Raw genomic sequence first — 27,490 nt, 5'->3', positions numbered from 1 at the left:
GACCCTGTCTCAAAAAAAAAAAAAAAAAATGTTACTGCTGTGTGTAAAATACAGCAGCGTGGTTTGCAGTAGGATGAAAAGGAGAGTTTCCTGTCAGGAAAAGGCCCTGCATAAAGGGCAAACTGTGCACCCCTCTACCTGGGCAATCATTCCCACAGGTCAGGCAAGACCTGCCTTGTGCCGATAAAGGCAGGGGTTTGGAGTCAAGCCTAGCCCTGCTGTGCCCCACCGCACACATCTGGTGCACCCACCCCACACATCTGCACCCCACTCCACACAACTTCAGGACAAGGGGGGCACTTGATCTAATCCAGAGATGGCAAAGGCCAGGTGTTTGTGCTGAGGCCAACCGCTTCCCGCCCAGGGCACACCGGGCTGCTCCATCCTGCATCCTTTCCTACAGAGCCCAGGTTCAGAGTCCTTCTCAACACAGAGCCCTAGGCAGCCATCACCAAGTGGAGCTGCATATAGGGGGAAACCAGCCTGCTTCCCCTGAAATCCAACTCCTCATGTTACAGATGAGGATGCTGAAGCCCAGAGAGGGGTAGGCACTAGCCCAAGGTCACACAGGAAGGGGGCTAGAATGGGGGTTCCTGAGTCTTAGCTAGTCCCACTTGCTGGGTTTAGAAACCAAGGGTCTTCTCCAGAAGGTCTGGGACTGATTCTGGGGTTGAGTCCTGGGAAGAGGCCACTCAGAACAGGGAGGTTTTAGTGAAGCAAGGGGAGAAGGAGGCCTGGAGGCTCTCTTGGCTTCCTTCCCCAAATTGCCTGTGGTCCTCTTTGAGTACTGGGAGAGAGGGGATGCTGCACCCCCAGGCCCTCCTCTTCTTTGGAAGGAGATGGGGACAAGAGCTGGTGTTTCTCAGTGCCCCCAGACCACAGCATGGTATGGCCAGCTCAGCCCAAGATGTGGCCCCAGGGAAGGGAGGAGGACCGGTAGGAGGGCCAGATGAAGCAGGCAGTTGTAGGGCTGTGGCTAACACCAAATGCTGCTTCCTGTTCGTGATTTTAGGACATGAGTCATCAAGGGGCTGGCCCGACACATTCAGGGCGCTGAGATAAGCAGGACTGAGGGACAAGAAAAGGTTACTTGCCCTGGCTGTGGGCCAGCCTTAAGCAGGGAAGGAGTAGGGTTCCCGCTGTCCAAGCAACCCTGTAAGATAGATTCCCACTGGGACCCTGAGACCAGGTCAGAAGGAGTTGGCTTTGTGGCTGGCTCTGAAAGCTCACTCCAAAAAGAATATTGCATGGAGACCTCCCCATGGTGGAAAGAGCCCCTCCCAGCACAACCACAGCTCAGCCTTCCAAACCGCCCTCAGCCACACACAGCACCTGCTGCACCTCAACCCTCTGTACGGTTGGTTTCTCAGCAGGTGCCCCTCAGTCACTGAGGGGTCCATTAAAAAGCCAGATATTAGGCCCTCAACAGACATGGGCGTGGGGCCCAGGACTCTGCATGTTTCACAAGCCTTCCAGATGATTCTTATGCTGGTTGAAGCTGGAAAGCCACTCCTCCAAAAGATCCACTAGAATGCCCGGTACACAGTAGGTGTTCAATAACTGTCAGTGGACAGACCGGCTGTCCTCGCACACGTGGCCTGCCCGCGGCCCTGCCTTCTTCCACCCTCGCTTGCAGGAGTGCAGTCATCCACCTACTGGGGTGGGAGATGTCAGGGGACCTCTGAGGGCTGTAGACTGAGCTGGGAAGTGAGGAGAGGCTCCAGGGAGTGTCTGGCCAAGAGCTCAGATTCTGCACATGCAGCCCCTGAGTTGAGGACCTGAGGGCCACAGTTCCATCTCTGCTTGAAGACTGTGTTGTCAACAAGGAGCAAATGGGGACTTTTCTGCGCTGTGGGGCTGGGAGTCTACCAGATGCATGGCTTGGGAGTCTGGGTTGGGTATACAGGGCCTAGGAGTGATTGGGCCGGACTGGGTTCCTGAGCCTTGACCCGGACGTCCATGTACCCATTCATTCATTCATTCATTCTCTCAAGTCTTCATCCCTTCATCGCCTCCTGCGTACCCTTCATCCTGTATTTGGTCCTTATTCACTTCAACTTTATCAAGCCCCTCCTGTTAGGTATCTCCTGGGCCAGAACATACAGGAGATGCACAAGAAGGGGCTCAATCAAGGGAAATAGAGGGAACCAAGAGCAAGTCCCCCTACCCTCGGGTATCACACAGTTCAGCAGTGTGAGAGCTCCATGCTGAGAAGAGCCCCTTGGCTATGGAGAGGCCACCAAACCAGGTTTGAACCCGCTGTACCCCATATTAGCTGGATAAGCATACCATAAAGCTTGCTCCCCACCTGGTGCAAGATAAAGTGTGTAAGTCATCTTTCCATAACGGCTAGTATCACAATTACTAAGAGAGGCGAGGGCCATGTAAGCAACTAATACCGGAGTAAGTGTTATGCTAATAGACTGTAGACATACCATGTTATCCTACCCAGCTTGCTGGGGTGTGGTCAAGGGTGGTTTCACAGAAGAGCACGAGTGGAGCTGTGACTGGAAGGACAAGTAGGTGATCACCAAACAAACAAAGAGGAAAAGACACCTCAGGCAGAGGAAACTGCACGGACAAAAGCATGGAGGTGGGAACTCAGGGTTGCTCCGAATGCCCAGGGAGTTAGCCTGTAGAGCTGGGGTTCGTGGTGGGGCTCTGCCTGGTGGGCCAGCTGAGCCAGGACATGAAGGCCTCCAGTGTCTTGTGGAGGAGGCTGAAATCAGTTCTAAAGGCCATGGAGAGCCATGGGCTAGGTTGCTTCTCAACCTTGGCGTTCTGGACGTTTTGGGCTGGATAATTCTCTGTGGATGAGGCTGTCCTGAGCGTTGTGGGATGTTTGGCAGAATCCTGGCCTCTACCTGTGAGATGCCAGCAGCACCTCTCCCTGCCCCCTGCAGCCGTGACCACCCAAAATGTCTCCAGACATTGCCAAATGTGCTGGGGTGGGAGAGGGGTAAAATGACCTCTGGGTTGAGAAATCCTGGGCTAGGAGAGTGGCATGAGTGGCTAATGCTTTGCAGGGCTGGGCCTGACCACTCCATGGAAAGGCAGATTCGGGGGCAGAGCCTGAAGGCCAGAGCCTCATCGGGAGGCCCAGAGCATCATGGGTGGGAGATAGAGCCAGGGCTGGGCTGTGGGGCAGAAGGAGAGAGTCCAGGCCCTCCACACTGCCTCTGCTGTCACTGAGTTTTACCATATTCCCCAGTGGCAGGTACAATATGGTGAGTGTCAAGATCAATCCCCCCCCAACCCGCACTGAAGAAAAAGTCCCGGACCACGTGTGCAGGTCATGTGGAGAGACAAACTGGTTCAGCCAGAACTGGCCATCGCCACCCCCAGCCTAAATAAGATGTGGGGTTGGAGAAGCCAAGAGAGTGGATTTTGGGGAAGGAGTCGCCATTGGGCTGAGTGCCCCCTGCTGCCCTTTGGAGCGGAGAGGGCACTTCCTCTTACCTTGGGCCAAGCAGGAGGGGATATGAGGGAGCCATCTGGGAGCTTCATATCCCAGGAGTTTAAGGACCATAACAGAGGTGGAAGATTCTTGTCTATTTTGTCCACTGCTGAGTCCCCAGCACTCCAGGGCTGGCACACAGTAGGTGCTTAATAAAGGAGCCTGTGGCTGGATGGACCTGAGCCAGCATTACTGGAGTGAGCCAGGGTGCACGGAGAGTTAGCTGGACTGCTATAGGTGCGCAGCAAGGGCAGGGCAACCATGGATCCCAGCGAGGAGGCCAGCCTGACCATCTCCATCCCAAAGTGCTTCCTAGTAGGTGAGGCGGCCTCAGCAGGAGAAGCCAGGAGGACACCATCCTGTAGGAGCTGAAGGGGAGGTGGTGAATTGTGGCCAGCAGGAGGTGCAGGCATTTCAGGTGCTGGGGAGCTGTGGCCAGTGGAGTCAGTAAGAAGGTCTCCAAGAAACCTGCACTAGAGCCCCAGAGAGAATGAGCTGGAAACTGTCCCCAAAGTCCCCAGTGCCAGATGGGTGACAACTTTGGCTGCCATGGAACACTGTGCCCTTTCCTTCCCAAACCCTCACCCCTGGGCCTGACCCTGGAGTCAAGAACTGCACTTGGCAGAGTTCAGAGAGAAGTCGCCTGCTCTCAAGCCTGGGTCGGCCTGGAGAAGGGGAGAAGCCCCATGTTGCATAGAGATTAAGCTTGAATTCGTTCCCAGGATGGGACCTAAGCCTGGGAGGATCCCCACCTTCAGGAGGTGATGGTGCCATTCACTGGGATAGGGAAACTGGCAGGGGGAGCCGGTTGTTGAGGGTTGGGGGTGCGGAGAGTCTGTTGGACCCATTGGTCTTGAGGTGTGTGGGGGACAACTAGAGAGAACTATTGTCCCCTGCTTCCACCAGGTGACATCTCCCTCCTGCCTTCAACTCTATTTTAGGGATCAAGGAGTCCTTGGAGCTGCTCCCAGGCATTCTCATAAGGGCCAGAAGAGCTCTGCATGTCTGTCCAGCGGCTCTGCAGAGTTAAGGCTGTGGGTCATACCAGCCACACCCTCAGCGTGGTCCATGTCACAGAAACATGTGGAAACCAGGTGATTTCCCAGCCTCCTGGTCAGGAGGTGGGGTTTTCCATCCCCAGGGAGTCACTTCCCAGTTTCTCACTCAGCACTCAGCACCTAGAAGCACCATCCTTGCAGGCTCCGCTGTGGGGCTGGTGGCCGGGAGCAAGGGTCTCTGTACCTCTTCAGGCAGCCTGCAGTGAGGAAACAGGGAACAGAATAGCCTCCTGCCACCCAGCCCACCCCAACCCTTGGAAATGCCCTATGTGCTGGGGGCTAGGACCCCCATAATCCAGGGCTGGAGGAATGTGCTCTGGCCCCGCAGGGCTGGCCCTGTATTAGGGCTGGCACTCAAAGTGGGGATGGGGGGACAGATTGCAGCTGGAATGGGTGCTCGGTCATGATGTAAATCCTGGGGAAGCCAGCTCTCCTGGGCCTGGTCTCAGCAGCCCCTCAGGGCCCTGCAGCTTCCCTGGTGACATTCTCTCCCAGCCTCTGTTCATCTGCCCCCTGCCTGGGCAGGAGACTTGAGCAGGGAAGTGCAGAGTCTTCTCACTGTGAGAAGGCTGGATGCATGTTTAAGGATAAATGAACATGTGAAGAGTAGTAACAACAGCCAAGATTTATAAATGCCTATTGTTATATATGTAGATACTTACTTAAGTATATATAAAGTACAGACTGCATTATGTATATTACATATCTTTAAATTTTTAGAATAGTCCTATGAGGTCAGTTCAGAGATCCAGACCCAGGTGGTCTGGCTCTAGAGTCTAAACAGGCCGAGTGCAGTGGCTCACACCTATAATCCCAGCACCTTGGGAGGCCAGAGGTGGGAAGATCACTTGAGGGTGGGAAGAACACTTGAGCTCAGGAGTTCGAGACCAGCCTGGACAACATGGCGAAACCCCATCTCTATAAAGAAATCAGCCCAGCATGGTGGCCCGAGCCTGTAGTCCCAGCTACTCGGGAGGCTGAGGTGGGAGGATCGCTTGAGCGCAGGAGTTGGAGGCTGCAGTGAGCTATGGGTGAAAGAATGAGAACTTGTCTCTAAAAAAATTAAAAAATAAGAATTAAATATATTTAAAAGAGTCTAAATGAGTGAATGATCTAGAATTCTCTTGGTTCCTCTAAAGCAGCTGTCAGCTTTGGGGGATGTTTTTCCAAATTAGTGCCTCACCCTCACGGGACAGGGAAGCCTGTGGGAGCTGGGAGGGCAGATGGAGGCCGGGCAGGTGGAGATGGTGATTCGAAGAGGAGGGGACGATAGGAGGAGGTTGAGGGGTCACCCGAGTGCTGGGAGTGACGCTGGAGGTATCGGCCCAGCGATGCTGGGGTGGTCGGGTCGGAGGCCCAGCAGCGTCTGGGGAGGGGCGTGGAGGAGGCGTGTCCAAGGCCGGCTGGCCCCGCCCCGCCCCGCCGCCTGGCCTCTGGCCCGCTGGGGCGCGGGCTTTCGCTTTCAGTCGAGGGCTCGCGAGCGCAGCGGAGCCTGGAGAGAAGGAGCTGGGCTGCGAGCGCGCGAGGGCGCGAGGGCGCGAGGGCAGGGGGCAACCGGACCCCGCCCGCACCCATGGCGCCCGTCGCCGTCTGGGCCGCGCTGGCCGTCGGACTGGAGCTCTGGGCTGCGGCGCACGCCTTGCCCGCCCAGGTGGGTGACTCGCGCGGCCCACGGGGGACAGCCGCCCCGCATGCCCACCCGGCTGGTGCGCAGCCTTCGGGTGCCCGGGCCGCGCTCTCCCGGGGCGCTGTCACGGGCTGGGAGGCTGGGAGTCCCAGTCGCCGCCCCCCATCCGCATCAGACACGCGCGCCTCTGGGGACCCGCTGGGGACTCCGGGCCCGGCACACGTGCGCTCGGGGCACAACTCTGGCCCCCGAAGCCCCTCTTACCCGTGTCGTGACAGGGGCGCACCCTGGTTCCTCCGCGAGCGCAGGCCGGGGCATTTGGGGCTGAGCAGCGGGCCCTGGGCAGACCCCCGCTAGACCCGGGACCCCTCTTCCCTCACCCCGGCGACTGCTGCGACAGCCCTTCCCTCCCACGCGGTGGAGAAGGGGCTGTGCCGGGGCGCTGTCCCTCTGCCCACGCCGGGCACCCTCTTCAAAAGACTTCCTTTTCCTCTGGGCGACGGTTTTCCGATTTCTTAGAAATACCGGGGTCCTGTGTCTGAAGAGCAGGACCAGGTGTGTGTCAGGTCCACTGAGGGCACAGCTGGAGGGCGAGCTGCCTGTCTGCTTCCTCCGATGCGCCCGGGGGCTACAGCAGAGTCTGTTTTCTGCGGCCTCTGGGGGCAGGGGAAGCGAGGGAGGTCTGGGCTGGTAATCGAGCAAGGCAAATGAAGTCTCCGGGGGCCGCAGGAAAATGGAGACAGCAGAAACCCTAGGGTTCCTATTCAATATGAACGTCACTCCCACAATAGCAACGGGCGTACAAGGGACTGTGCACCCTTTGCCTGTTTTTGACTGTCTCCTGGTCTGGTAACATAGGATAACCCCATTTTTTTTTTACTGTCTCCATGGTTTGGTAAGATACGATAAACCATTTTTTAGAGAAGGAAAACTGAGGCTCAGAGAACTTGTATTTCATGGAAGGGTCTGGGGGGAACTCTTCCTCCAAAGGGAGCCTCTCCTGCCTTTGGCCCCTGTGCCCTGAGGCTGCGGGGAAGGTGGGCGTTCATCCTTCCTCAGAGCCGCCCCTGATGGACACATGGCCCATCTGCCCCCATCTGACATCTTGACCGAGGAGGAAGGTGGGAGGTGGCACTGGCTTCTGTGGTGACATAAGGTGACTTGTTGATCTGAGGCCGGAGAGTCCAGTTCTTGTGGGTGGAAGATGGGGGCTGTCAGACTAGAATTGACTCACCGACAGTGGGTGTCAGGAGTGGGTCCTGGAGAACCGCCCCAGAGTAAGTCCTGGGTGGCCTTTGGGTCAGGAGAGTCCCCACTCTAGGGCCGAGTGTGAATGGGGACGACCGTGGTCCCCAGCTTGACTTTGGGGTCATGCCATATACTCTGGCCTCAGAGGGGGTCTTCCTGCCGCTGAGCTTGGGCCTGCCTGGGTGAACTCTGGGGTCATGTGAGGCCCTGGATGGGAGAGGGGTGTCAGGCACAGGGCTCAGCAGGACACCAGGCTGCAGTCCTGGAGTAGCTGGAGGAGGTTCCCTCCCACTTCCTTCCCTTCCTGACCAGCTCCTGCGGCAGCTCATATTCCCTCCTCCCTCATCCCTGCTCCCCACCACCCCACCCGGACTATTGCTGCAGCCTCGTAGCTGGTCTCCCGGCCCTGCCCCCTCTCCCGCTGATCCTTGGCAGAGAGACCCTTCTCAAGCATGAGGCACCTCTCTGTTTGCCTGGGGAGCCTCCTGTGGCTCCTAAAGGTTGAGGCAGAAACTCCCCTGGAGATCCCAGGCCAGAGTAAGGTACCTGAACTCTTCTTCCTCGCGCCTCCCTGCACATGTGCTCCCCCGCCTCTGTAGAACTGATGATGGTCATCGTGTGTGTCATTGTGCAAAAAGCATTGTCCGTGCCATCCCCTCTCCAAGGGACACTTCTTACCCCTATCCTTCAAGGCCTTCTGCAAATGCCATTCTCTCCAGGAAAGCCTTTCCTCATTCTCAGTTGGATTTGATCTTCTCTTCGAACCCCCAGGCCCTTTTGTTCTCTTTGAGGACAGATTGCATTCTGCTTTTTAATCTAGTTGTGTTTTATCCCCCTCAGTGGATGGAAGGTGTCTTCAGGGCCAGAACTGTGGGTTCCTCTTCCTTCTCATCAGTAGCATCGCCATAGCTCCTGATTCCTGAACACCCACTAAACACCAGGCACTGGGCTAGGTACTTTGTCACAAAATTTCACTGAAACCTCCCTTACAGCAACTCCCAAGAGGTGGGTGGTGCCGTTTGTCTTTAGAGATGTGGAAACTGAGGCGTTTCCCAGTATCACAGAGCTGGGGGCCGGGGAGCTGGGGGTGGGATTTGAATGCAGGTCTGCCTGATTCCCAGGCTCCTTTCACTGCACCCTCCCGGTGCCCGTATCTGCACTCATGCTCCCAGCCAGGCCCTCACACACAGTGGGTTCTCAGGATGGAAGTCAACTGAGCTGCAGAAGAAGCCCCCAGGAGACCTGAGCTAGCCATGGACGCAGCCGACTCACTGCCAGCAGGGCTTTTGCCCCGTTTAAAAGTCTTATTTGCCAGCTGGTATGGAAAACATCATTCATTCATTTAGCCATTTATTCATTTGACAAAGAAATGCCAGTAAACCTGGCAGTAGGTGAGTGCTTGGTGCCCTCTCATGGGGATGAGCAGGGTCTGGGCTGTCTGGGGAGGAGGATGAGGGGTCTCTGCCTGATGGGCCTGGCCCACCTACCCCTGGAAGTCTTGGTGCTGAGGTGCCACTGTTTGCCTCCTCATCACCCAGGGCCTGGGGCCAGTTTGGGTTAGGGGAGAGGTTGGGGGCTCCCAGGCTGGACGTCAAAGAGGAGTTGGGTGATCTGGGGTACCTGCTGGCCCTGGGGGCTCTTCCCTCCTTCCACCACGTCTCTGTCTCTTTGCCCTCTGTCTGAAATCCCAGTGGGGAGCCTGTGTGTTGACTGAGGGTGTGGTCTGTTGGTCAGGCACCTCTTCAGAGGGCAATGGGTAGGTGGCCAGGCACCCTGAGGCAGGGCCATTCATTCATTCATTCCCCAAAGTTCATGGACACACCTAGTCCAAGCCCAGCCCAGTGCCTGGCTCTGGGGACCTCAAGATGACTGCAGCTCCAACCCTCTAGGAGCTACACTACCAATAGGTCACAGACCTCACAGACCTGGGCTCTGTCCCAACTGCCCTTATGAGCTTAGCTGAGCTAGTAAGCCTATGTTCTCATCTGTGGTTGTGGAAAGTATTCCCTGCCTGGCCTTTGTCACAGAGCCATGGGTGTGAAAGGCTGAGAACCTGCTGGGCATTCTTACGTCAGAGGTGACCCTGCCATCCTGGCACCTGGCACAGTGGCTCCCCGTAGCACTGTCCCTCCCCACGGCTGGGTGATGCTTTATGGTCCTTACTATGCAATGTTTCCTGGAGGAGTAGCAGGGACGGTTGTGCGTGGGAAGGGGAAGAGTTTTGCTGGAGCCATGGCATGTATGTTACACCCGACTCTACACCAACTCACTTCTTACTTCTTTTCTGAGATGGAGTCTTGCTCTGTTGCTCAGGCTGGAGTGCAGTGGCGACATCTCGGCTCACTGCAGTCTCCATCTGCCTCTTGGGTTCAAACGATTCTCCTGCCTCAGCCTCCAGAGTAGCTGGGACTACAGGCATGCACCACCATGCCCAACTAATTTTTTTTTTTTTGTATTTTTAGTAGAGTCAGGGTTTCACCATATTGCCCAGGATGGTCTTGGACCCCTGGCCTCAAGTGATCCTCCCGCCTCAGCCTCCCAAAGTGCTGGGATTACAAGCATGTGCCACTGTGCCTGGCCCGTTCTCACTTCTTCTTTTTTTTATTTAATTTTTTTTATTGAGATAGAGTCTTACTCTGTCACCCAGGCTGGAGTGCAGTGGCCCAATCTCTGCTCACTGCAACCTCCACCTCCTGGGTTCAAGCAATTTTCCCACCTCAGCCTCCCAGGGAGCTGGGATTACAGGTGTGTGCCACCATGCCCGGCTAATTTTTCCTTTTTTTCTTTCTTTTTTTTTTTTAGTAGAGACCGGGTTTTGCCATGTTGGCCAGGCTGGTCTCGAACTCCTGAACTCAAGTGATCCACCTGCCTCGGCCTCCCGAAGTGCTGGGATTATAGGCGTGAGCCACCCCACCCAGCCCCATTCTCACTTTTAAGCCATGCTTTTCTGTCCTCAGATGTGCTGCACACACACCTGCTCCAGGGCCTTTGCACTTGCTTTCCCTGTCACCTCCAATACTCCTCCTGCTGACGTCTCTTGGTCTCCTTCCCTCGCTTCCTTCTGCTGAAGTAGACAATCCTGCCTGTAGGTGCTCCCTGCCAGGCACTCTCACTCCCTGACCTGCTTTGTATTCCTGTATAATGCTCTTGACCTATTCTATTTATTTCACTTTTATTATGTCTTCCCACAAGATTGCAAGTACCGTGAGGACAGGGACTCATTCACCACTGTAGACTCTAGCCTAGAATAGGGTTTTTCAGTCAGTGCCCCTGACTTTAATTCTTTGTTGTGGGGCTGTCCCGTGAGCTGTAGGATGTTTAGCGGCATCCCTGGCCTGTACTTATTGGATGGCAGTAGCGCCACCCTCCCTTGTGACAAAAATATCTCCAGATATTGCTAAGTGTCCTTTGGGGTTGGGGGATTGCACCTGATTGAGAACCACTGGCCTAGGACAGTGCCTGGCACATAGTAAGTGTTCAAAAAATATTCATCTGACCTTGACCTTGATAATGGCCCTGTTTTACAGATGAGACGGGGGTTTGAAAAGTCAGTGGTGGCAGGGTGGGGTTCTGTTTGCCTCCATCTCTTGGGGTATTTTTCTGGGCTCCTCTTCCCATTGGGTGGTGTCTGCTGAGGTTAGGGGTCCTCTCCCCAAATTGCTCACCCCCTCGACATCCCTCGTGTAGTGAGGGATGGGGCCACTGACTGACGGTGACTCAGGGCCCCAGAATGCATGTGATTTACCCAGAAGCGGGCAAGGAGGGAAGCTGGGGTTTGGGGTGCCGGGGGTGAACAGGAACAAAGGAGAGGCGCTGTGGCTCCCCGTTCTGGACCCTCGTCTGGGCACAGGGAAGCAGCACTGATGACTCTGGGGAAAGGCCCCGGCCTCTGAATCAGATAAACCTCAAGTCGCTGCTCCGCTGTTTTACTGGCTGTGTGACCTGGGCAAGTCTTTCTATCCCTCGGAGCCTCTGTGTTCTTATCTGTAAAATGGGAGTAATCCTAGCCTCACGGGCTGGCTGTCAGGATTAAAAGTGCTTTCTAATCCTGGCATTGGCAGCTATTTGAGCCATTGGTGGCTTTGCAGGTCTGACCCGACTCTCTGGGCCATGGGGTGGTGCTTGGGCCTAGGTGGGGACCCCTGTGGAGTCAGACTCTTTGCTCTGAGCCCCAGGGCCCGGAAGCTTGGGTGGCAGCCCTGCAGTTGCCCAGAGTTCCTGTCTAAGTGGCTTTGTTGCCCATCATCTCAGAGAGCAACTTCTTTCCTCCCTGCCTTTTCCTGTCTGTGCTTCTGCCCCAGTGCCCCCGGCTGGGCTCTCATACCCACTGCTTGACAGCCTGGTCTTAGGACACCATATTGTGGCAAAGGCTGTGGGGTCAGGATATCCTCTCCCCTCCCTTTGCCACCCCTTTTAGTGAGTAACAGGTGCTGTGTGTTTTGGGGATGAGTGAAGAGTACATTTGGTGAAGCACAGAGAGAGTGCACAAGGCTTCAGTTTGCAAGATGGGCATGGGAAGATTCCAGGCCATCTCCAAAACCTCTTCCATCTCCAACCTCTGTGCTGCTGAAGGTTCTGTTTACTTGTGACCCTGAGAAGGGGATGCCCTGTGGGGGCTCTTCTGAGATCATGCTGTCCATTTTCCTGCCTCCAAGTGACTTCTAAGACAGCATGGGTCCGAGGAAGGAGCACTGACTTGGGTGTTGGGAGATCACAGTTCCCATCTGAGCACCGTCACTGGCTTGCTGTGCTACCTTGCTTGGGTTACTTAACCTCTCTGGGCCTAAGCATCCCTATCTGTGAAACCTAACAACCCTGGTTCCAATGCTTTCCTAGAATATTGGGGAAGTGTCGGCTTTGAGTATACTTGACAAAGGCCACAGATTGGGGGTGAGGTATCTAAAAGTCCACAGGAAGGAGAGCCCAGGACTCCCCACTGTCAATATCTTGGTTCCCCAGCTTCTCTTCTTCTTGCTGACCTCAATCTCACTTGCTTTGGGTGGATTGATTTCCTGACTCAGGCTCCAGGGCCATCAAGAATTCACGGCTGCCTTTCAGCCTTCATGAAGGACATGGTGGAGCTCCTTAGGCAGAACTGGGGTTTGTAGATGTCCTGCCTCTCTGCCCCTTGGTACCTAGGTGGCACCTTTTCAAGTTCAGGAGCTAGATCCTTTCCCCTTCCCCACACTGTAGGAAAGTCCTTACTGTAGGCAGGCGCTGCAGAGCCTGCTGTCTGGGAACCCACAGGTTCAAGGAAGCCTTGAGCAGGAAGGGCGTTTTCCTGGAAGAAGCCCTTTGTCGCCGGTAATGGGTGCAGGCTGCTCTGACCCGGTTCTGAGTCCTGCCCCCTTCCCGGCCTAGGGCTTTGGGCCTTGATCACCTCTGCTGAGTAGCTGACCGCGGGGCTGGGGCTCTGATGCTCAGGACCCACCTCTCTGGGACCCACAGTCTTTTTCCACTGTGGCGTGTAGTGATGTCACAGGTGGCAGTGATGTCACTGTGGTTTGAGGTACTTGGCTGTGAGCCCCGGAGGAGGAAGTGTCTGTTCGCTGATGGGGGGTTGGAAGAGATCATTGACTTCTGCCCCAAGCGTGAGCCCCAAGTGTGCAGGGGGGAGTGCGGGGGGAGGGCTGTTGGCGGCGCATCCCAGGGCTCTGGCTCTGCCCTTGCATCTAGCCTGTCTTTCCTGTGGGCTGTGACAAGCCACCCTGCATCTCTGAGACTCCATTTCTTCTTCTTCTTCTTCTTTTTTTTTTTTTAGATGGAGTCTGGCTCCGTTGCCCAGGCTGGAGTGCAGTGGCATGATCTTGGCTCACTGCAACCTCTGCCTCCCAGGTTCAAGCTATTCTCCAGCCTCAACCTTCCAAGTAACTGGGATTACAGGCATGCGCCACCACACCCGGCTAGTTTTTGTATTTTTAGTAGAGATGGGGTTTCACCATGTTGGCCAGGCTGGTCTCGAACTCCTGACCTCAAGTGATCTGCCCGCCTTGGCCTCCCAAAGTGCTGGAATTACAGGCATGAGCCACTGCGCCCAGCCTCCATTTCTTCTTTGAAGAGTAGGAGGGGTTGGAATTGTCACCCTGGAGGTTCATGGTTGCTAGATTATTGATTCTGTTGCTGGATTCAGGAGACCTGTTAGCTGGCTAGTTCATAGCAAGTATTGGGTGTTTGGAGGGGGGCTGCAGAGCCCCTTCTCAGGCCCCAGGAGGGCCAGCTGCCCTCCCTACCCCCTCTTTTGGACACTAGTGGGCATGTTTTGCTGGGAAAACAGACAGTGTAACCTGACTTCGAGGGCCGCAGGCTGAATCTCTTTCAGACATACTGGCTCCGTGAGAGGCCTAGCAGATCTCTACTCTGTGGGTCCCTTTCGGAGCTGGGGCTCAGGTTTGACCCAGCCACTCTGACTGGAGACAGCGCAGAAATCACCAGGAGCATTTGTTTGTTTTCCTTTGCTGTCCAGACAGTGGCCCACCGTCTGCTTCAGTCTGAGCGCGGCCCTGCACTAGTGAGACTGATGTGGCCACAGGTTCAGAGAATCAGTGCGCCTGAGTGGGAGAGCGGAGCGGGAGGGGATTTGGAGGCAGGCAGGCTGTGGACAGGGAGGAGGGAGGACGTCTTCCGGGCTGTCAGCGGGAGGCTTTCTTGAAGGTCTTTCAGGAGCAAGGCCAGAGGCCGTGGGAGTGGGCGGGGCCTGGGGCTGGAAGTCAGGGGTCTGAGGCCTCATCTTGGCCCGGCCTCTGCTTCCGGAAGAACTTGGCCAATTCCCTTCTCCTTTCTGAACCTTGGTGGCCCCAGCTGTCACTTGAGATTAGCAAGGACCTCCCTGGTCCCAGCAGGAGTAAGTGGCTTTGGGCAGGGGGTGGAGTGCAGATTGCACTGCCACGTCACCCAGCTCAGAAGGCCCAGGTGTGGTCCAGCTGTGGACTTGATTGTGAACTCCTGGGGAAGGGCTCTGGTCCTTTGCCTCAGTTAGCGGGACCCCCACCAGTGCCCTGGGTGCCCCTGCTGGCCCCTCCTCTCGCCGACCCCAGCCCCAGTTTCTGGCTGCAACTCACAGAGGCCCCAGGCTCCTGTGGCCCCATCACCAGCAGCTCCTGCTGTCATTTCCTGAGCCTCGCAAGCCCCTAATCCTGCTCCTTCCTGTCCTGCCCCCCAGCTCCCTCAAGCCCTACTCCTGCATCCCATTCTCCCTGGACATCACCCCTCCCAGCCCTTGGCTCAATTTCCTTCCTGTCGTGGCTTGGTCCTTTGGTCATTGCCCTGGTCTTTTCTTGTCCCCTTCCTGATTCTGCTCTTCTCCAGGCCCACACAGGGAACCTCCTAACCGCTGAGCCCTGAAAGGTAGGTGGGTTTAGGATGAGTGGCTACAGGGAGGAGAATGGTGTGGGGAGAGAGGTATGGAGGAAAGACTATTAGGGGACAGGCCGGGCACGGTGGCTCACGCCTGTAATCCCAGCACTTTGGGAGGCCAAGGCGGGCGGATCACTTGAGGTCAGGAGTTGGAGACCACCCTGGCCAACATGGTGAAACCCTGTCTCTACTGAAAAAAAAAAAAAAAATTAGCCAGACGTGGTGGTGTGCACCTGTAGTCCCAGCTACTTGGGAGGCTGAGGTATGAGAATCACTTGAACCCCAGAGGCGGAGGTTGCAGTAAGCTGAGATCGCACCATTGCACTCCAGTCTGGGTGACAGAACGAGACCCTGTCTCAAAAAAGCAAAACAAAACAAAACGAAAACCGAATATTAGAGGACAATGTTAGACTGTCCCAGCTGTCCTAGCTGGAGCCAAAGGTTTGTTGGGGACAGTGACAGCAGCACACGAGGCTGTAAGTTTAGGGCCAGTTTATGGAGGAGTAATACCAATTACATTGAGAAAACTGTAGCAACTATAATTTGGGAGGAATTTTCTAAATACTTTACATGTGTTATTGAATCTTCCCATCAGCCCCAGGAGGTATGTGCATTTATCAGTCCCATTCTACAGATGAAAAGACTGAGGTCTATGAACTCCTTTATTTAAAAACAAAACAAAACACCCTCAAGGCTGCCTGCTAAGAGGGGAGGAGTGTGGATTCAAGCCAGCATCCTTATTCCAGTGTCCATGCTCTCAGCCACCACACACACACTCCTATCAGGAGTTGGGGCAGTGGGGAGCCATTATAGTTTTTGAGCAAGAGAGTGACAGGGCAAAGATCACCGTGGCCTCAGTGTGAAGCACAGATGAGACGGAGAGACTGGAGGCAGGGAGGCCCATGAGGAGGCTGTCAACATGGTTCAGGTGACAGCTCTGGGTTGGTGAAGAAGCAGAGAACAGGAAGGAAGGGGCGAAAGGCTTGAGGGAGGAGGAGGAAGCTTTTGGACTGGGCCATGGATATAGGGTGGGGACATAGGAGGTGAGGAGCATGCTCTCTCCACCCGCTTTTTGCAACATGCGGCCTCTCTGGCCTTAGCTCTGCCTGGCCTGAGCCCTGAGCCCAATGGACCGATTCTGTTCTGTTTTGTTTTGTTTTTTTTTTTTTGAGATGGAGTCTTGCTCTTGTTGCCTAGGCTGGAGTGCAGTGGTGTGATCTTGGCTCACTGCAACCTCTGCCTTCTGAGTTCAAGCGTTTCTCCCACCTCAGCCTCCCAAGTAGCTGGGACTACAGGCGTGCGCCACCACGCCTGGCTAATTTTTTGTATTTTTTTTAGTAGAGATGGTGTTTTGCCATGTTGGCCCGGCTGGTCTTGAACTCCTGACCTCAGGTGATCCACCTGCCTTGGCCTCCTAAAGTGCTGGGATTACAGGCGTGAGCCACCGTGCCCGGCCCCAGTGGACTGATTCTGGTCAGTGTCAACCCCATTTGTCCCTGGAGCTTTTGCAGTGGGTCACAGGGCCAGCCCGGTCCTGGTCACCACTGGCTGGTTACCCCGGCTGGGTTGGGCAGGAGCCTGGGCAGGGCTGGTTGCTTATCTCAGGTATGAAATTGGCTGCACCCCCACTGGTGTGGGGGAGCAGGATTCCAGGGCCTGCCTGGCGCTGCTGCCTCTGTGCCTCCAGAACCCTCGAGCTCCTCCCAGACCTTTGGCTTTGTTGACTGTGAGGTGGAAACAAAAGGGCTGCTCTCTGTCACTTCCCCTAGGGGCGGGCAGATGCTGGCAGGGCACAGAGAGCCGAGGGCTAAGAGCTGACATTTAGCCTGGCTACTCAGGAGACTGAGGCAGGAGAATCGCTTGAACCTGGGAGGCGGAGTTTGCAGTGAACCGAGATCGCGCCATTGCACTCCAGCCTGGGTGACAGGGTGAGACTCTGTCTCCAAAAAAAAAAAAAAAGAGCTGACATTTAGCGGGTGCTTCTTGGGTGCAACGCGCAAGAGACCGATGCATTAAATGCACAGAGTGCCCTTCCTTGTCACAGCCACCTGGGGGCAGGGGAACATTATCCCCATTTTACAGAAGAGGCCTTTGAGGCACAGAGATTAAGTGACGTACTTAGGGTTTTGCAGCTCACTAGAGGCAGAGCCAAGACTCCACCCCAGGTGGCCAGGCTCCTGAGCGCTATGCCTACCTCACCCTCCAGTGAGGTGGTGGTGGAGGAGACTGTGAGCTGCTGTCACCTGAACACTGGTGCACTCAGTCTGCTGCTCTGAGGACGCCGCCCCCTCTCTTTGTAAGTCCATTTCCTGCCCATTTCTCATGCTAGCTCCAGCTCCTTTCAACTAATTGAAAATTAAAACTTTGCTTGTGTTGAGCAATTCGGCATCTATGAGACGCCATCTGTGGGCTGTATGCTGGCTGTGTGTAGGGCGATGAGTAGCAGAAGCACGGGTGACACTGAGCTCTTTCCACTTCCAGGCACGGTGCCAAGCACGCCACGTATACTGACTTCATGAATCATAAAGCCCTGTGAAGGGGGCACTGTTTCTGTCGCCATTTTATAGATGATACAGTGGAGGTGGGGGAATGGCAGAACTGGGATCAAAGCCCACGTGTCTGTGTCTGGCTCAGCGCCCATACAAGGGTGTCAAGGTTGGGGGGAGGCACGAGGGAACCAATAATTAACCAAAAACTGGTCGGGTGTGGGCAGTATAGAGATGCACCTGGGTTGTCACAGGAGCCCCTAGGAGGGACCTCTGACCTCCCTGAAATGATGGCAGAGGGAACTCTTGAAAGAAGCTGAGAAGTCAGCACTGCCAGGTCGGGGGTGGGGGGTCAGGACGTTTGGGCAGAGGCAGCAGCAGTACGGGCATGGAGAAGGGGGCGGAGGAGCCAGGTGCTGCTTTGTGTTGTGACAGCAACAGGTGAGTGATGAATACAGGTGGGAGATGCTGGCAGGGGCTAAGGAGGTTGTGCAGGTGGTGGCAGCCGCTGGAAGCTTTTAAGGAGACTCAGGCTTGATTGTAGGAAGGGGGCTTAGGTCCATCTGAAAGGGACAGAAGGCTGGGAACCAAGACCAAGGAGCCTGCAGCTGGCAGGAGATGCTGAGGGCAGCGAGGAGGAGGGGTCATGAAAAATGGAGCAGGCGACATCAGCAGGCCCCTTGGAGGGTGACAGTGGGAGAGGCTGGGGCATCTCTCATTAGACTCAGGGTTCCTTGCAGGCAGGGACCATGCCCAGTGTCTTTGTACCCTGGCATTTAGCACAAAGCCTGGCTCCAAGAACCGGATACCAGCCCAGTCTTCCTGTCTGCCCCCAGCTCATTTCTAAAGCAACATCACAGGCAGCGAGTCGGGAGTGGGATGTGTCACCCCCGGGTTGCCTGCCTGTGATGTGGTCAGTCCTTCCTAACGCGGATGCCATTCCTCTCCGTGACGGCAGACGGGCCTCCGCTGTCACTGGCCCTGGCGTCGCTGTGACGACCTGGCCTGATGTAGCTGCACCCTGCAGTCCATGGGGCTCCTGTGAACCCCCAAGGTCGAGACCCAAATGCCTCTGCTGCCTCCCACCACGCCCTAGGGGCCCCGAGACCCGCCATGCAAATGATGTGGTTTCCGCATTGCTTGAAGAGGGTTTCCGCTGTGCTGGGGTCCCTGGGTCCTTGGGCAGATACCTCTGCCCCTCCCCACAGCTTTGGCACCTGCCCTAAGACCCTGGAGACCCTTTTGCCTGGGAGAGTCACTGAACCACCTGCCCCTGCTCACAGTGTGTTCATAGAAGAGTCACTCCCCTCTGTGGGCTCCTTGTCTGTAAAATGAGGGAGCAGGACAAGATCACAGGGTACAAAACTGTCAGAGGGCACAGAGGCTGATGTTGCTGCCATCAGCTCCTGGAGTGCCGCTCACTGGCTGCATGACCTTGGACAATTTGCACGAAATCTCCCAAGCCTCAATTTCTGCATCTGTAAAATGGGGTCATCCTGACCTCATTGCGTTAGTGCTAGGATAAAATGAAGAGAAGGTATATGAACGTGCCCAGTACTGTGCCTGCACACAGTAGGTACTTTTCCTGGATCTGAACAGTCTCTGTTCTTCCAGCTCTGTGTAAAGGCTTGGTCTCGACCCCTAAAGCCTGAAGCTTCTCCCTGTGGCCACCTCCCCACCGCATCATCTTCCGTTCTCAGCGGGTGGATCCCTGCCCAGGGGGTACCCCCTGGGGAAGGCTGGGAGCATGACCTCTTCCCAAGGGTACGGCATCTAAAAGGGATCTCCGGAACATTGAAAAGCCATGAAGGCCGGGCACAGCGGCTCACGCCTGTAATCCCAGCACTTTGGGAGGCTGAGGGAGGAGGATCGCTTAAGGCCAGCAGTTCAAGACCAGCCTGGACAACATAGCAAGACCCGGTCTCTTTCTATAAATGAAAAAATAATAATAAAGCCATGAAGTTCCCCAAAGAAGGCTGTGCTAATGGCGGCCGGAAGAGCAGAGGGCACCACAGATGCCGTGCTTTCAGCTTTTTGCTTCTCCCCCAGGCCTCCCTTCTTTCCTTCCTCTCTCGCTATTTATAAATAAGAGAAGGCATTGAGGGCCCCCACCTCGGGTACTTGCAGGGCCTTGGCCTGGGAACAGGACAAGCAGCAAGTCAGTTGACCCGGGGTTGCTCAATTCCCCAAGAGCTGACGCAGACTCCAGAATCAGATCTGCCCTGGCCACCTGGCCCTGCCCCTCACCAGCTAAGGGCTCCAGCAGAATCCTAGTCTTGAGCGAATCTTATACCTGCAGCCCTGTCCACCAGCTGTGCTTCCTGAGTCCTCCAGGGTGAGGGGGCGTGGGGTCAGAAGAGAGGGGACAGTGTGCGGGGAGGGTGGAACCTGACTGACCGGGTCAGCCTTACTCTTCCAGCGGGGTCTTGTCTTCCTGGAGCTCGGCCCTCGGCAGCTCTCAGAAGCTCACCTTCTTGCAGGCTCTCACAGCCGCATCGTCCTCTGGCCGGGCTGCTCACAGACCCCGGCCCCTGGGTTTTGTCCACTCACCCAGACTCTGTTTTGGGGTCACATTACCCTTCCAGTGTTCCTCTGAGCAAAGTCCCTGTGAGTTAGCCCAAGGTCCCTGTCAAGGAGGACCACATCTGGCCTGTCGCACTCTTCTCCTTTGCCCCACCGAGGCCTCTGTCACACTGTCACAGCAGCGGGCCTGCCGTGGTCTCCCCATGTAAGGCTTCCTGAGGAACAGGCCTGGTGCCAGCCTGGGGGTGAACTGCCAGCCCCAGGAGTCACAGGTCAGCTTCCCCACACTTGCCCTTGAGGCAGGATGGAGGCCCCCTCCTTTGCAAGGCCCACACGGGCCATCTAACACCCCACTAAAGCCGGGCAGTTCGCTGCCCTGGGGTGTGTTCTCACCTTGCCAGTTCTTGGCTAAAACCAAGGCAGGAAGCGCCCAGCTCCCATGTTCTGTAACATGGGTCTATGACCAGGGCCTTTGCAGGCCCCTTGCAGCGCCCCCATGGAGCCCCCAGGAATCTGGGAGAAGATGATGAACCCAAGTGAAGACCTCCCCGAGGGCCTTTGCTCCTCACAAGAACCCCTGGAGGAGACAGGGCAAGGAGTACGACTCCCATTTTACAGGTGACAATGCCGAGGCTCAGAGAAAGTCCATGACACCCCCAAATCCCCCGGACCCGCTATCCTGACCTCCTGGCGGTGCACAGAGCATGCCACGCACCTCTCCATATGCACATAGACCCTCTAACCTAAGTCAGCGCCCCTTCTACAAGGCCGGTGTCCAGCACACCTGGGAAAGGGGACATTTCTGGCCCTTTCCTCTCAGAAGTCACCTGCTTGGGCTGCCCTCCCTGGGGGGAAGGGGATGGGGGCAGAAGCTGAGCATGGAAGCCCCCGCTAATCCACCCTCTGCTCTCTCCAGAGGCCCAGGACCAGCCCAACTCTGCCCCACATCCCAGCCCCCACCTCCCAGCTCGTGCTGTTTCTCCACCTCTCATGTGGATGGGCCACACACCACCCAGCACCCCTGAGGTCTGGTGAGGGACTGAGCCTTCGACACCCATCCTTAAGAACCCAGAGCTGGTCCTTTTGCTTGGAGCATCAACCAGGCCCACACTGTCATTTTACAGGCAGAGAAACTGAGGCACAGAGAACCTGGTTACTGCCCACAGCAGAGGGGACACCTGAGTGAGGACACAGATCTTTGGGGTAGGGGCGGGCCTTGGGGTTCAGACCCAGTCTTCCTGGCCAGGGAGGAAACAAAGGAATGGAGGTGAGGAGGCCTCTTTGAGGCTAGTTTCTTCATCTGTAACTTGGGAATAACAATAGGACTGGCCTCAGGGGGACCAGGGGAGGATTCAGAGAGGCTATGATGCCGGGACAGCTCTTCGTGATGACTGGCATGAAGCAGGCTTCTAGTAGATGCTCTACTGCTGCTTTCGTTCTCACCCTCACCCACCCGCTCTGGGCCCACTGCCCTGACCTCCTGGCCAAGCACTGAGTGTGCCAAGGGCATCTCCCTGTCTCCCCGGCCCTGCACCTCGTGTCACCCTTTTCCTTAGCTCTTATCACCACCTTGAATTCTCTATTGAACGTGTATGTGTCTCCCCAGCTAAGATGGCAACTTCCCGGGGGCAGGGATTTGATTTGTTCAATGCTACTGTTTACCCAGCACCTACAACACTGGGTGCTCAGCACGTCTGTTGAATGAATGAATGAATGAATCACTGCTTTCACCTTTGCCCCTGACTTTCTCCATGGACCATGGACAAGTGACTTGATCTCCCTGAGCTGTGAAATGGGGCCATTCACACCAGCTTTTTAGGGTGGAACTAGGATTTTATACAGTGCCTGCCCTCTGGCCTGGCACATAGTAGGTGCTTAGCAAATATCCCGTTGTTTTCCTTCCTCCCCAGAGGGCCAAAGCCAAGACCTGGAGGAGCAACAGGGTGGGGGTCTAACCCCTGGGTGACAGAGACAGCTCCTATCTGGGATGGAGGCTGCATGGTGGGAGGAGCTGCTGAGGTTGGGCCGTTCAGCTTTGGGGCCCTTGGAGTCCTGGGTCTGTGTGGAGAGGGAAGGGAAGCTCTCTGGGCCCCAAGAGAAGGGAGGCAGGACTGGGGGTGGCAAGGATTGCAGCTCTTCTGGGATAGCCTCGGGCACACTGCTTTGTCTCCCTGAGCACCTGCGAATGTCAGTGAGAAGACCAGACAGTGGGTCTAACACGCACAGTTGCCCCTGGGAGGTAGCAGGTGCTCGGTACCGATGAGCTACCGCTAACTGCAGGTGCTACCTGTCTTAGAGGAGGGAGCCCAATCTGGAGGAGGGGAAATGGGAGCTGTGGACCCAGATGGGAGGCGGCTCAGAGCCTGTGGGTGGGCCCTGACGAGCTTCTTATCCATAGTCCTCTATCCGCTTGCCGCCATCCTGGCCCTGGCATGGCCCAAAGTCTCTGGGAGACCAGGGGAGGTGGCTTTGCCTTTTTCCATCTCTGTTATCTCATCTGTGAAATGGGCACAATCAGACCTGCCTCACCAATCGGAATATAGATTTAGGTGCAGTTTTCTTTTTTCTTTCCTTTTATCTATTCTCTCTCTCTCTCTGTCTCTCTCTATGTATATATACAGCTATCTGCTGATATTTTCTATCATCCATCTATTTATCTTGTATCTACTTTCTATTATCTCTATCATCTATTTATCTAATCTATCTATCTATCTATCTATCTATCTATCTATCTATCATCTATCTAGCTATCTTTCTATTCTATCTATCTATCTATCTATCTATCTATCTATCTATCTATCTATCTATCTATCTATCATCTATCTATCTATCTGTTTTATCTATCTAGCTATTTTATCTATTTTATCTATCTAGCTATCTATTTTATCTATTTTATCTATCTATCTATCTATCTATCTATCTATCTATCTATCTATCTATCTATCTACCTACCTACCTACCTACCTACCTACCTACATATCTATCCATCCTCTCCGATTCCCTCACCACTGGGTCTCAGATTCCCTGCCTGTTAAATAAATGGTCAGTTAACCCTCATCAGTGATTTTCAATTTTTCACTTGAGGCCCCCATATTTTGGAAGATTGTAGTTTGCTGAACACGCTGACTGAATCAAGTACTATCCAACTTATTTCCTCATTTTAACATGTCAAAGATCCCCTGTGGGGTGAGTGGGGTGTGAATTGGAGCCTCCCCAATCCAAGGCACAGGAACTGGAAGCTTCCGTAGCCCTGCATTTCCTAGAGAATGCTTGCCATGTTTTGGGGACCTCCTGGGGGGCCCCTGTGCTGACCAGAGGCCGGCTCCCAGGGCTGTGGTTTGGGCCCAGCCCCCTGCTCCTGGGGACCGCTGCTGTGGAGGGAGTGACCTTTTGTTCTGCTTTGCCAAGGGGCTTTCTGTTCCTCATTGTTTAGCCATGACAAGGCTGTGGATTTTTTTTTTTTTTTTCTGTCCAAGAGAATAAACAGGCCTGAGATTGCTCAAGGGAGCCGACCCCCTCTGCCAGCTACCGGGGGCTGGAGCCTCACAGAGCCAGGGAGGAAGTCCTACTCCCTCTGCCGGCTACCGGGGGAGCTGGAGCCACACAGAGCCAGGGAGGAAGTCCAGGGACGGTCACTCACAGCAAAGCCTCAGACAAGAGAGGAACCTGGAGGGGAGGAGGTGGGAGGCCACCACTCAGCCGGCCTGGGGGCCATGGGAGTCCAGCTGCCTGCCGTTAGTGGCCAGGAGCCCTCGTCCATTGCAGCTCTTGAGAGCCCAAACTTGGCCACGGCAGGGCTCTTTCCCATCAGGCCCTTTGAGCCCTGATGGGAAACCCTTCCCCAGCCAGGGTGGGATTTCTCGCTGCCGCCTGGAGCCGCCCTGGCCCTGTGGTTCTCAGGCCCTGGAGGAGTGAGGGGCTCCCCTGGTTACCCCAAGGGCACTCGTGGGGATGAAGCCCGCGGGATGCAGGATTCCCACGAGACCTGTGCTGGCCACTGTAGGGGGTGGGGGGCTGCCAGGGAAGAGGTGCAGCCCCGCCTGCCTCAGGGATGCGATCTGAGGGAAGAGGCAGCTGCGTCTGGGAGGCCGTTTGGTCGGAGGGGGGTAGGCACAGCCCCTGCCCTGGGGGAAGCGCCCAGCAGCAGCCTTCAGGGAAGGCAGTTTGGGGGTTTGCCGAGGGCCAGGAAGACCCTCTGCCGCAGTCAGTATTCGATGGAATGGCTTGTGCAGAGGGAGCTGCAGAAGCTGCCATTTCTCTGGGTTAGGGGCTCCCACAGCCTTTGGATGCCGGGTCTTGGCCATGAGCCCCCTCCGCCACCCCTCCCCCAAGTCACCTTGCTCAATCCAGGAGGCCGGATGATCAGAGTGTGTTCTGCAAAGGAGCGTGAGAATCACTGGGGAGATTTCCTTTTTCTTTTTCTTTCTCTTTTTTTAATGGTACATCTTCCTGGGCCCACCCCTGAGATTCTGCACTTGTTTGGGGAGTGGGTGTTGGCTCCATGACAGGCACCCCTGGGTGCTTTGGACACAGGCAGTGAGCTCCCCCCACACTGTGTGAACCCCTGAGAAGGCTTCTCCTTTTGTCTAGGGTGCCTGGGAGTCTGCTCCAGCAGCAAACCGGGGAGGGGAGGGGTACTGGGACCGAGTGTGTGTGGCAGCACCGTGTCCAGGCAAACTGAGGCTCCAGACGGGTTACTTCTTCAGACCCTGTTATGCAGCATGGTTCCCACTGCCCGTGCCCAGAATTCACCAGAGCTGATGGGCCTCGGGTGGGCCTCCGGGGCAGGCCAGGGTGGAAAGTGCATCTGTGTTTGAGCTTTGTGGCCCTGGCGCTGGAGTTAGATCCCTACAGGAAAGGACATTGTAACCCAGCCCGTGGTTGAGACTAGCAGCTGCTGAGCACCTACGCCCTGCTAGGCTGTGGGGCAACAGCAAAGGGTAACCCCCAGCCTGCAGCCTCAGGGGGGCTTCTCATCTTGCGAGGGGCCCAGGGAGGCCATGAGGAGAGCCATGAGGGAGGAAGGTGGGGACTCTGGGCCTGAGTGACTCCTTCAGGGTGGGTTGCGGGCAGGGAGCCTTCAGGAGGGAGGGTACTGCCTGAGCAGGGCTCTTAAGGGACACGTGGGATTTGTTACAGGAAGCACCAGGCCATTCCAGGCATAGAAATCAGCTGGGGTGCAAAGGCCTGGGGGTCAGAAGAGTGGCAGATTGCTCCATGGCAGGAAGCCCCAGCTCCTCTGGGTCGTTCCCGCTGAGGGGTTCCAGCTGTTGGCACCGAGGGGTGCAGCCAGGGCAGGGTGGTGCTGCCTGCCAGGCTAAGGTGGGAGACAGCTGGGTTTCTAGCCCTGCTTGTCACTCGCTATAGGTGCAGCCAAAGGCTCAGCAGGCCCAAACTCTGGGCAGTCCTGACTCCCAGGCAGTGCTGTGAGGAAGGGGAGGAGGAGGCACACTGAACCCACCTGCCACGTTGGCTGGTGGAAATTTGGCCAGGTCTGCCCTGGCCCAGCGGTGCTGGGTGTCGTGACTGGTGTCTGCTCTGACTGGCTTGCTGACAGCTGAAGTCCAGGATAGGTCCATGGCCACGTTGTGCTGGTTTGTTAAATATTTTTAGTATCTCCCCTGCTCCTATATGTTAGGTACTGGAGTCCAGAGAGGTTAAGGCACTTGTCTAAGGCCACACAGCCACTAAGTGGTGGAGTGAGGATCTGAAACCAGTTCTTTCTGACTCCCTGTATCCTTATCTATGGAGAGGCCCCATGACTCGTTCACTAAAGGTTATGGATCTCGATCTTGTACTGGCAGTACACATGACTGCAGCTGGCAGTACAGTGGGGAGTGCGCCAGCCCTGGCTCTGACCTCCTAGAACTGCCCTTTGTTCATTTCCAGGTGACGCATCTGTGGGGGCCCCGAAGGACTTGGGGTGTGTGTGTACAGCCTCTTTGCTTGTACAGATGTGTTCACACCCATGTTTGCCTACATGTGAATGTCTCCATTCTGAGCTTGCTCTCAGCCTGGTAGAGGTGGCTAATTAATGCTTGTCTCTGAAAGCCCGGACTGCCAACCCCAGTCTTTCAGGAGAGAGGGCAGGCCTCAGGGCCTTGCTCCTGGGGGTCCTGGGAAGGCACAGTGGTGACAGTGCTGCAGCTCTGCACTCCTGGAGGGTCACTCAGAGACCCGAGAGAGGAGGGCTCTGCGTCTGCCCCTCTGTCCAGGGCTGTAGCTTCTCTGGGTGGCTTTGCTTTTCTCTTTTCTCCCCTCTTTTTTTTTTTTTTTTTTTGAGATGGAGTTTCGCTCTGTCAATTAGGCTGGAAGTGCAGTGGCACGATCTCAGCTCACTGCAACCTCCTCCTCCCAGGTTCAAGGGATTCTCCTGCCTCAGCCTCCAGAGTAGCTGGGATTACAGGCACACGCCACTATGCCGGGATAATTTTGTATTTTTAGTAGAGACAGGGTTTTGCCTTGTTGGCCAGGCTGGTCTCGAACTCTTGACCTCAAGTGATCCACCTGCTTCGGCCTCCCAAAGTGCTGGGATTACAGGTGTGAGCCACCACACCTGGCCCTCTCTCTCTTTTCATTCATCACATTGTTCATCTCTTCCCGGAGGCATCCAGCACAGTCTTTGAGACTGTGAGCTGTGAAGTCAGACAGGACCCAGGTCCAAACCCTTCTCTGTCACTTACCAGGTCTGGGACCTTGGGCAGGTGACCTGCCATCTCAGGCCTCGGTTTCCTGTTCTATAAAATGGCTGCAGTAGGGAAACCGTCTCCATCTTCATTGGGTGGTTGGGAAGTCTTGCTGAGACCACACACCTGTCTCAGGTAGGGTCTTCTAGAAGCAGAGCCTGAGGCAGGGATCTTTGTGAAAGTGATTTACTAGGGAGGGCTCCCAGGAGAAGCAGGCAGGGCAGGTCAGGGGAGGGGGCTTAGCAGGGACGTGTTCACCAGCTTCAGCCCAACACCACGGGGGTGGCTCTGGACCATGAATTGTACCAGGGTGGGTCCCACCTTGAGGCTGTGGAGCATTCATCATCAGCCAACACCCACAGCAGCTGGGGGAGCGGTGCCCTGCTGGCAGCAGGGGTCTGAGTGGGGTGCAACAGCACCCACCAATTCGAGCAGCAGAAACGCTTAGAACAGTGCCTGGTACCTAGGCAGTGCTTCAAAAATGGCAATGATTGTCATGGTCATAACCAACATTCAGCTGATGAGTGCTGGCTCTACGGTGGGTCCCATGTGAGAGACTGAGGGTCTAGAGATGACAAGGCTGCCACCTCTGCTGTCTGCATCACATGAGTGTGTGTGTACACATGTGTGTGCATACATACCCACAGGGGGTGGAAGGACAAGCAAGTAACCATTCCAGAACAATGAGATGACTGTTAGAGGGGTCATAACCCACGTTTAGAGAGAGCCCAGAGGAGGAGGAGGAGGAGCTTGAATTAGCCTCGGGTAGTCAGGGAAGGCTTCCCAGAGGAGGCAGCACTCATCTTGAAAGACAAAGGGACGTTTCAGGTGCAGGAGGGAAGGAGAGGTATCCTTGGCAGAGGGCAGCTTTGTGCTGAGAACCCCCGTTCTCCGTGACCAAGGCCACTGTCTTCTGGATATCTGTCCCATGTAGTGTTAGGGGTCACCCAGCACTGGAGAAGGCCAGCAGAGTCAGTGCTTCTGCCTGCAGACATGAGTAGGGTACACTGAGGTGGGGAGGCAGGGGAGGTAAAAGAAGGCACGAGCTCTCC

The 27,490-nt window shown here is 55.7% G+C and overlaps 1 protein-coding gene across 4 annotated transcripts in view; it reads left to right on the top strand.

Annotated features, from left to right (window-relative positions):
• Positions 1-4,427: 4,427 nt before the first annotated feature.
• The window catches only part of TNFRSF1B (TNF receptor superfamily member 1B), a 43,675-nt gene continuing 20,612 nt past the window's right edge, over positions 4,428-27,490 (top strand). For 2 of the 4 annotated variants that reach the window (XM_004024663.4, XM_055384692.2), the window contains exon 1: positions 5,933-6,166. In XM_004024663.4, coding sequence (XP_004024712.1) covers positions 6,089-6,166 — 78 coding nt within the window. In that variant the 5' untranslated portion in view covers positions 5,933-6,088. Of the gene's footprint in view, positions 4,552-5,932; positions 6,167-27,490 lie in introns of those variants that run through there. The other 2 variants (XM_055384678.2, XM_055384685.2) reach the window with 2 other exon arrangements.

Source organism: Gorilla gorilla, chromosome 1 (genome assembly GCF_029281585.2).
Source record: "Gorilla gorilla gorilla isolate KB3781 chromosome 1, NHGRI_mGorGor1-v2.1_pri, whole genome shotgun sequence".
In the NCBI taxonomy this organism is placed as follows: domain Eukaryota; kingdom Metazoa; phylum Chordata; class Mammalia; order Primates; family Hominidae; genus Gorilla; species Gorilla gorilla.
The sequence above is the reverse complement of the archived record's forward strand: the minus strand, read 5'-3'. Positions and strand labels throughout refer to the sequence as shown.